At 38.1% G+C, this 11,078-nt stretch overlaps 1 protein-coding gene across 6 annotated transcripts in view; it reads right to left on the reverse strand.

Moving 5' to 3' along the window:
* Positions 1-11,078, reverse strand: part of CEP57 (centrosomal protein 57kDa) — a 63,081-nt gene that overhangs the window by 34,632 nt on the left and 17,371 nt on the right. For all 6 annotated transcript variants that reach the window (XM_005856739.2, XM_014538602.1, XM_014538605.1 and 3 more), the window contains one exon: positions 10,610-10,766. In XM_005856739.2, coding sequence (XP_005856801.1) covers positions 10,610-10,766 — 157 coding nt within the window. The remainder of the gene's footprint in view (positions 1-10,609; positions 10,767-11,078) is intronic.

The raw sequence follows: 11,078 nt of genomic DNA on the forward strand, positions 1-11,078 counted from the left end.
ACATAGTTGCTTAGAGTTGCAGCTGAGAGGCCGGCAAGTTAGGCGGGGAACGTTGGAGTTCGCCAGTCACTGGAGCAAGCAAGCCTCCCTGTTCGCTTCAGTGCATGGCTGCCGGCCGCCATCTTGGCTGACAGTTAATTTGCATAAGGATATGCTGATTAGCCAATGGGAAGGGTAGCGGTCGTACGCTAATTACCATGTTTCTCTTTTATTAGTGTAGATAGATGGGAGATGGTGACGTAACCACAAAACGACATATGTCGAGTCCGATGTAACCAGAGGACTGTCTGTATAGGATTGCTAGAAGTTTAAATACGTTTATATATATAATTGGTCAATTTTCTACTTTTATGAATTTCTTCGCCCATTTTACATAAGAAAAAGTCCAACCCTTCATTTTAGTCTTTATTTCTAGTTTTAATGTACTAATGTTTTGATTTTTCATAGTTATATCTAACAATATTTTCCATCAAGTTCTTTGTTTATATACATAGAATATTTTTCTGTAATGAAGATTAAACTTTATATCTTCCTTTATTCCACTTAAGTATAATAGTTTCATATATTTTTACATTTAATTCTGTAAGTCAAATAAAAGGTATTTTTGTAGTAAAAAACTTTAAATGGCAACTTTATCATATATCAAGTTCACAAATATCTATATATACAGATACAATTATTACTTAGACACATGCGCAAGACAATTTCAAGATTTTATTATTCTAATTCCATTAATATTATGCCAATATTTTAATTAACTTTATAAATGTTAATATTTCCAGTCTCCCATCCTATCCAATAAAACCCTAATATGCAAAATGACCGAATGGCGGAACAACCAGTTGCTATGACAAGCACTGACCACCAGGGGGAAGACGCTCAACGCAGGAGCTGTCCCCCTGGTGGTCAGTGTGCTCTCACAGGGGGAGCGCCACTCAGCCAGAAGCCAGGCTCATGGCTGGCAAGCACAGCAGCGATGGAGGGAGCCTCTCCCGCCTCTGCAGCAGCGCTAAGGACCCCTCAAGGGATGTCCGACTGCCAGATTAGGGAGCGGGCCTAAGCCGGCAGTCGGACATCCCCCGAGGGGTACCAGACTGTGAGAGGGCACAGGCTGGGTGAGGGACCCCTGCCCCCCCAGTGCACAAATGTCGTGCACTGGGTCTCTAGTAGTATATAAATCTTTAAACCATTTCAATATTATCCTCACTAATCAGATGCTCAGAATCATTTTGCCTAAATACTGATCTAATGAAACTTCATGTAAACTATACAATAGGTAGGAAGAATTAACATCTTTTAAAAATCGAGGCTGGAGAGACCAAGATGGCGGCATAGGTAAACACCGCAGACTGCTGCCGCAAACAATCACTTCAAAAATACAACTAAAAGACGGAACGGACATCACCCAGAACCGCAGGAAGGCTGGCTGAGGAGAGATTCTTCAACTAGAAGGAAAAATAACAGCACACCAAAAAAGAGGAACAAATGTAACCTGAACAATAAAGATTTAATTAAAAAAAAAAAATAAAAAAAAAATAAAAAATAAAAATCGAGCCTGCACTCAAAACAAGGCATACATTTCCATTTATTAACACAATTCATTCATTTACCGAATGTTTCAGTGCAACACACCCCAATAGGAGATAATATAGATAGCTTGTTCTTCCAGTTATGCATAGGAAGAGTGCAGACATGAAGCACACAGACTATGAGAATATCAAAAAAGCTCAATATAAGATTAATATTCAAAGTAATAATTCTCTGATATATCTGGAATAATCAGATAACAAATGCAATAGGAAAACAGACAGTTAATAAATGCTTTTAAATATCAAATGAGGTTCATTAACCTATTCTGAACCACAGAGGAGTATTTCCTAAAATTTTGTAATACCAAACATTTCTTTTATTCCTTCATTAAATTATACAAATTAGTATACGATTTTGTTAGTATTTTATTTTTACATTTACAGTTATTTTGCAATTGGCTGGAACACTCAATTTTTGTTTTATAAGAGAGCAAATGTGGTAATGACAGGGATATGCTAGATTAACAAAGAATATCTGGGGTGAGTATATGCTTTCTTTTTCTGCATTCTGGAATGGCTTATATATCATGGAGATTTTCTGTTTAAACATTTTGCAAAATTTATTCCCTAAAACTACTTGGGGTTAGAGCTTTACTGAGACTTTGACACCTTAAAAATTTTATTATAATACTCAAATTTATTAATAGAGAACCAAACATTTTAGTCTTATAAACATCTACCACATTGTCCCTATTTCTAATTTTTTACATAATAGATTTATGTACCTTCTTTAGAATCTTTCTTAGAAGTTCCTTAGGATCCTCAGCATTTTTATTTTAATACAAAACACAAGTCAAACATGAGTTCTTTCTCCCACTTTCCTTAATCTAACCAACCTCAATTAATGCTTATTTTTTCCAGTTTTGAGAAACAACTGACATACATCACTATGTAAGTTTAAGATGTTCTACTTGATGGTTTGATGGGCATGTACTGTGAAATGATTACAATATGTTCATCTAACATCCATTACCTTATATAGATAAAAAAGAAAAAAATTTCTCCTTGTGATGAGAACTCTTAAGATCTACTCTCTTAGCCCTGACCGGTTTGGCTCAGTGGATGGAGCGTCAGCCTGCGGACTGAGGGGTCCCAGGTTCGATTCCGGTCAGGGGCATGTGCCTTGGTTGCGGGCACATCCCCAGTAGGGGGTGTGCAGGAGGCAGCTGATCGATGTTTCTCTCTCATCCATGTTTCTCTCTATCCCTCTCCCTTCCTCTCTGTGGAAAATCAATAAAATATATTTAAAAAAAAAAAAAAAAAGATCTAATCTCTTAACAACTTTCCTATACAGTAAGTCCTCACCTAACATCATCAATAGGTTTTACAACTTTAAGGGAAACAATGTATAACAAAACCAATTCTACCATAGACTAATTGATATAAGCAAAAGTTCCTAAGGCATCCATCTATTCAACGTTATAATAAAACTTTGAAACGATGTTGAGGACCTGCTGTATACAACAGTGTTAAGTATAGCTAAATTGAATTTAGAAAAAAACAGGAACGAGAAGGAAAAATATGACACCCATATGGTAACATCTTGGCACAATAATTAAAAATATTTTGCTGAAATCCTTATGTACTTTTCTATGCTTTTTTTTATGTTAGTGGGATTACTCTCGACTATGTCGTATCACACTCATATGCATAATCATTCTCTATGTCAATAGATGCATTTCTAGAATTCCATCCTTATACATTTGTGTCTATAAACTTTCTATTTCACTAATATCTAGTTCTGTACTAGTTCCACACTTCCTATCTTTATAGCTCCATAATCTGTTATTAGTTGACAAAGTGAGGCCATCACTTACATAGAGTGAACCCTTCTATTAAAAGAAAAAATGCAACTCTCACATATTATTCTTTAAATGCAACTCACAATATTAAGAGTTTCCACTGAGGTAACACTGTATAGCTCTATTTATTCATTCATGTATGCACCTCAGTGAGCACAGAGACATTCCTAGGTTGATTTTTGAGAGGTGACTTTTCTATCCACAGCCTCTTTCCCAGGCCAGGGGGCTGAGTTGTTCCAGTTCCCTTTCTCCATTACTCTCAGTTTTTCAAAGAAAACATTATTTCAGAAGCTTTAGACCCCTCACATGGGTCTAAAGTTTTGTTCTCCAGTCCCTACCTAGATTTTAAATCCCAACGTCTCCTCAACTGTATCCCAATACCTAGGGCTCATATACTAGTAGACTCTTAGTGTCCCCGAGACTATGGCCTTTACTTACCTCCTTACTGCTTATCCTTCAAATTCATTTTATTTCTGACATCTGGGTATTAGTCATTGCAATTTATTATTATATGAAACTATTTGTGTATAATACTAATCTGACAACAATATTGCCATCCATCCTTTATATTTGTTACCAGGCCTTCCCTCAAAGCCCCAGCTTCATCCAGAAGGTTGCCCGGTCTAATTAGCATATTATGCTTTTACTACTTTAGATATTTTTAACATGTCTTTGCCAACCTTTTATTTTTAACTTGTGTCCTTTTGTTTCAGTTTTGGCTTAAAAAGCACATACTGACTTTTCTTTTGTCTTTTTTTTTTTTTTTTTAAATCCTCACCTGAGGATATTTTCTCCACTGATTTCTCAACAGAGTGGAGGGGAGGAGGGAGGGAGGGAGGGAGAGAGAGAGAGAGAGAGAGAGAAAGAAAGAAAGGTCTACATGAGAAAGACACATGCATTGGTTGCCTCCCACAAGTGCTCCCACCTGGCGTGTCCTTGACCAGAAATCTAACGGGGAACCTTGGGTCTGCAGGCTGACTCTCTAACCACTGAGTGAACCAGCCAGGGCTTTTTTGAGTCTTTTAACATAATTCCATTTACCATCATACCTGATGTCATCCTATTCTTTATCATTGTATTTTATGCTTTCTAATTTTGTTTCATTGACTTTTTATTATATGAAGCACCCTATATAATCCTATATAGTAAAAGGGTAATATGCAAATTGACCCTAACAGTAGAACGACCAGAATGACCATTTGACCAGTCACTATGAGGCGCACTGGCCACCTCTTGTCTCCTTTCTCCAGCTGGCAGGTTCCAATCGCCCAATGACAAATGGGGAACCGGGGGTGGGTGGTGGGGGATGTGGGTGGCGCCAGACCAAGGCCCCCACCCCACCAGTCACCCCACACATAGAGGGCAACCTGCGGTGGGGGAGGGGCTGGCGAGTGGGCAGAACGGCTGACCTCTCCGTTCTCCCCCCCCGCCAGCCGGCAAGTTCTGATCACCCAATGGCGAACGGGGAACTGGGGGTGGGTGGCGGCCAGCTGCAGGCAGCTGGGAAAGATGGCCCTGAATGCAGGCCAGGCCTAGGGACCATATCCGAGCATTAATTTCATGTGCCGGGCCTCTAGCCCTATCTAATAATAGACAAACATGGCAATTGACCGTACCTTCGCTACACCTCCCATTGGCTAAGCAGTGTGATATGCAAATTAACCGCCAACAAAGATGGTAGCTAATTTGCATACTGCAGGCGGGGCCGGCAGCACGCGAGGCTGCCCACAGGCCCCAGGCCCCGGACCTGTGACCTGGCGAGGGAGCAAAGTGGCGGAGAAGGGAGGGAGCCGAGGGCTAAGCAGGGAAGGGAGGGAGTGAGGCAGTGGAGAAGGGAGCGAAGCCCGCCTAGATGGGCTTCGCTCCTTTCTCTGCTTCGCTCCGTTCTCAGGAAGCCCTATTCTTGCAGGAATCTTCCTACAACGGGCATCTAGTATCTATTATATGAAGCACTAGAGGCCCGGTGCACGAAATTTGTGTGTGTGGGGGGGGTGTCCCTCAGCCCAGCTTGCACCCTCTCCAATCTGGGACCCCTCAAGGGATGTCCAACTGCCCTCTCACAATCCAGGACTGCTGGCTCCCAACTGCTCGCCTGCCTGCCTGCCTGATTGGCCCTAACCACTCCCCTGCCAGCCTGACTGATGCTTAACTGCTCCCCTGCTGGCCTGATTGCCCCCAACTGCCCTCCCCTGCAAGCCTGGTCCCCCCCAACTGCCCTCCCCTGCAGGCCTGGGACCCCCCAACTGCCCTCCTCTGCCGGCCTGGTCACCCCTACCTGTCCTCCCTTGCAGGCCATCTTGTGTCCACATGGGGGTGGCCATCTTGTGTGTTGGAGTGATGGTCAATTTGCATATTATTCTTTTATTAGATAGGATACCATAGCGGTTTGCCTGATTTTGCACATAGCTTTTCCAGGGAATTTGCCTTTATGTCAACAGGGCTTTAACTACAACTTATGTATACACTAGTGGCGTGGGCAGTTGGCTGGCCAGCCCCACCCCCGGGTCAAATTCCCAGTTGAACTTCCGGTTGAAGGGACAATTGCATATTAGCCTTTTATTACATAGGATTCCTTTAGTGGCCTCTCACAAAACTCACCAAAGCTGAGTGACTCACAAGATGACTGACTCAGACATAGGCTCTTTAGGGAATTTTTAGAATTTTGTCCAAAAAGTTAAAACGAGAATTAGTTCAACTTAAAGCTTACTTTGTTAGTAACCATGTTTCCTAACATGTGGAAAAACTGGTCTGTAGCAAGCAGAAAAAAAAAAAAAAAAAGACATGGGAGAGACCTTTCATTTTACAGGCCGATGCTCTATCCACTGAGCCAAACCAGCTAGGGCAATGTAGGCCATCTTTGAGTCCCTAGCTCCTAATGTTCTTAAGTTCACTGTTATATCTGCCTTCCTATTCTTGGTTTTTCAATCCTACCTTGCATGTTTGTAAACCAGAGTCCCCTTTGCCAAAACTAGTTCAGATTGGGAGTTTCTATCACTAATACTTAACATTTTATTAAATGTATTTTGTTTTCTAAAATGTTCTTAAATAAATCTAGTATCATAAAGATACAATATAACTTTATTCTACCAATCCACAATATATACTTTTAATTATATAAATACATACATACATAAACACATCTCTAAATACATTTTCTATGACAAAAATGAAATTGTATGTAAAATAAAGTTCACATAAGAAATGTAACAAACTTTTATTTCATCCCCTTATTGTCTAATGTTTTAATTGGAGATATTTGGGTCCAAATGATTAAATAATTTGCTTTGTAATATTTTCATTTCAAAAGTTGTATTTGTCTTACAAATTTTTAGTTTTATAAATATTTACTTTCATACTAGCATGATGGCTTTCTTGAGTTAAAAATCATTCTAGATGACCAAGTGATCGATCTTAAGCTTTTTCCCCCACTTCAAACCCTTGCTTTTTCTTCCCTTCTACTGCCCTCACTTCTATGAGGTCATGCACAGTTGTGCTATTTATGTTCAAATTACCACATGACCTAGAGAGACCCTGGAGTGAAAAGATACTTTATGTAGAAATGAACATTGAAAGATTAGAAGATTTCTAACTTCATAAATTATGAGAGATACTGTGGAAAATATATTTCTAGAATAAGAAGCAAACTGGAATATTGGAAAAATGGAAAAAAGTCATAAAAATACTGTACGTGTTAGATTTATTTTTACAAACAGACTTTTCACAGCAAACACTAGATTTCAATGTGATAGGATAAAAAAAGTTTATACAGCAGGCCTGAATCTTGGCTAATCTATGGAACTTGGCTTTTGGAGTATTTCCTATGTTATTAATTGATAAGATGTTTCGTAGGTCAAGGGCACTGAATTCTACTGCATAAGTCTGCCTAGATTGTTTGTGTAAACAATGTGTTTTATAGTAAATATCACAACTGGCTGAGCAGGCAAAAAGTGCTCCAGACAAAAGCCATAATCTGAGCCTTAAGTGGGCTTTACTGGACAGAAACACAGTATAGATGCTGGAGAGTTCATTGGTGGAGAAAGAAGTGTGTTTCTGTGTGACCTCTATGAGGGAGGACTATGGAAACATCTAGATTTCTTTAGATTACATTGTAATAAACCATAAACATAATTAAAACCACTTCTGAATCTTAAAAGTCATAGTTAAGGTGTTCCTAAAGTCACAGAGTTTAGAAAATTCACTGATATTTTCAGATTGCATATTGCAACTAAATTTTAAAAAACTATCATGTGCTAAGTTTTGGTGTAGTATCAAAGAATACCTAAATTGTTGGAAAGGCTATTAAAATATTACTGCTTTTCCAGCTACATACCTGTGTAGATTTTTTTCACATACTTCAATCAAAATAACATCACCCCAAATGAAATTTTTAGTAAAAGTATATATGAGAATCAAGCTGTCTTCTATAAGTCATAAATAAGAGACTTACAAATTCTTAAATAAAACAATGTCACTCTTTAGACCAGTGATGGTGAACCTGTGACATGCAAACTCATTTTTTTTTGGTTGATTTTTCTTTGTTAAATGGCATTTAAATATATAAAATAAATATCAAAAACATAAATCTTTTTACATGCCCTTGACCGGAATCGAACCTGGGACCCTTCAGTCCCCAGGCCGACACTCCATCCACTGAGCCAAACCAGCTAGGGCAAGTTAGGGTTTTTTAAAATGCTGACACGCCGAGCTCAAAAGGTCTGCCATCACTGCTTTAGACTATTTTTTTAAATCTGGAAAATAGTTATTGTTCATCAAAATATTTACGTAAATAATGCAATAGGTTTATTAGGGCTTCTTGAACCAAAAAAATTGAGAATCAATGCTTTAAATGAACAGATGGGCAGTACATTTTTAAAACCTAACACAATAAACACTGAGCTTTCTAAGATCTGACACAAATTTGTAATAGATATGCCAAGATGTTTTCTCTCTCAACTATGAGGAGGGGTGGGGAGACAAGAGTGACCTGGGACAGTTAAAGAGACCAAACTAGTTGTCACCAAGCCCACAGTTTATCTGTACTTTCTGTGGTGTACATAGATTGCCCTTTCATTTTCCACCTGTGCTATAATGTGTGAAAGGTTAGAAAGCACTGCCTAGAAGAACTGCCTTACAGCTAGTTATCTTACTTCAGGTGTCCAATTTATTCTCCATGTTATTGTCATATGTAATGTACTGAACAAATAACATGAGCAATAGGTTAATATTAAAACTCGTTGGAATGATGTTACAAATTTTTAAACAACTCTAAAGACATTAATATATTTTTGAAGGCAGTAATAATTTCTAATTTCTTTTCTAACTAAAGTTCAAATGAATGAGAAGTACAAGAAACAGCTTAATTATCTCTTTCTATAGCCATTAGTCAAATTATCTACATATATAAAAGCCTAAGCGACCATTACAACTGGTTGACCAGTCGCTGTGATGCGCACTGACCACCAGGGGGCAGACGCTCAACACAGGAGCTTCCCCTGGTGGTCAGTGTGCTCCCACAGCCAACCTCCCGCTGCCAGCCAACCTCCCGCGGTCCCTCCCCTGGCCAGCCGGCCAGCTCCAATCGCCGGCCAGGCTGAGGAACCCCACTCGTGCATGAATTCATGCACCGGGCCTCCAGTATTTTCATGTTCTGTAATTATCAGATAGGAGTGTAAAATGTTTATTTATCAATGAAAATATATTAAAACATAACTAAAGAATTACAAAGCTTTCCCCAGCTAAAGTATTAGTGAGAAAAAAAGCTTATTAATATGCCAAAAAAGAGTTTATTATAGGAGTTCTATTCAAAATAAGACTTCATTCAATAAATATTTGAGGGTACACTAAACAAATGAGGGGAAAAGTGGAAAGGGATAAAGGTTTTGATACTGTATTAGTTAAACATCTTTGAGATGTTTCTTCATCTGTCCATTTTGAATATACCTACCTTATACAATTTTCCAATTATGATTAAATCAAATGTATTTGCTTTACCTGGAATGCTACTGCATTTCATTCTTAAAAAAAAAAATTGTGTTTAATCACTAGTACTGTGGCAATTATATTTACCAACAATTCTCTAGATCAGTGGTTCTCAACCTTCTGGCCCTTTAAATAAAGTCCCTCATGTTGTGACCCAACCATAAAATTATTTTCGTTGCTACTTCATAACTGTAATGTTGCTACTGTTATGAATCATAATGTAAATATCTGATATGCAGGATGGTATTAGGCGACCCCTGTGAAAGGGTCGTTTGACCGCCAAAGGGGTCGCGACCCACAGGTTGAGAACCGCTGCTCTAGATAAAAGAAGTGTTACTTGCCACATATAGGTTAAATAGGCATTTGTAAATTAGTTTGCAACTTTTTTGTTTCAAGAGGAAAATGCATTGCAAATCTCTTAAAAGATTAATCTCAGAATGACACTGTTTTGTAAACTGTGAGGTAACGGTATAGTAAAGTATCAGGTAGATAATAATATCCAAGTATAGTCTCCAATGTAAATCTTGGGACCTCAAAAGTGTTTGTTAAAATAAATTTAACCTGGTGTCTGGTATCTTTTAAGAATTTCAAAATTCAATATTCAATTTCCTAATCAGAACCTTATTTATAAGATGCTGTTTCTCAAAGATGATGATGACAAAGAACATGCTAATTTAATGGTTAATAAAACAACTGCTAAAGTGCTACTTATCAGAATACAGTAGTTAAAGACTGGCAATTCTGAAAAATAACAAAAACTACATGACATTCAAACAACTTAACATAGGTTAAAAAAGTAAAAAACAAATAACTAAGTTCACAGTGGAAAAAGTTTCGTTTTAGTAATAATTTCTTCTTAAAAACAAAAACAAAACAAAAAACCCATATAAAAAAAACCCAAGCACTAGAGTTCCAGCAGAACAAAAAGTCTAAGAATTAGATATTATTCCTTGTGTTACAATATTATATCTAGTTCTGATTTTTACATCTATGTAAAGGAACTTTTTCAAAAGTTCAGAGAAAAGTGAATTACTGCTGGATAAAATATTAAGAATGATGATGTTTGACAAGAAACAAACTAAAAAAGGCATATTTTGAGGAGGTTAAAATAGGAAGGGGGGGAAATATTCTCTCCTCTAAATTTAAAATAAAAGACACAATTAAGAATTTTTAAACATCAACTAAACTCACACACACACACAAAAAAAACCCCACATCTGTTTTGCTAGGCTCTATTACCTCTGCTGTTGCTTTCTGGATAGGCAAGTGTAGGCTTATTTGGGGAGCGTCGTAGATCACTATTAAGGAAAGGCTTATCTGGTGGATATACTACATATGAAGATGTGGAATGGCGAAGCATACTTCCATTAGACCTTGATGGTTCAGCTAAGACGTTCTGAAAGATAAAAATACAGAAATTACCTTTCAAATTTTAAATGCAAATGGCATATGTGTATGTATACACACACTCACCCATGAATGTTCATGACTGAGAACTGGACTGTGTATATGTTCCACTCATAGCGACAACAGAAACAACAGAGTCCACTAATCATTTGTGACAGAATCCAATCATCACTTTAAAAAAGGTGTGGGGAACCTTTTTTCTGCCAAGCGCCATTTGGACATTTATAACATCATTAGTGGCCCGTTGCAGGAAGATTCCTGCAAGAATAGGGCTTACTGTGGCTGGAGGAAAGCAGAGAAG

Source organism: Myotis brandtii, unplaced genomic scaffold (assembly GCF_000412655.1).
Source record: "Myotis brandtii unplaced genomic scaffold, ASM41265v1 scaffold1043, whole genome shotgun sequence".
NCBI classification, from domain to species: domain Eukaryota; kingdom Metazoa; phylum Chordata; class Mammalia; order Chiroptera; family Vespertilionidae; genus Myotis; species Myotis brandtii.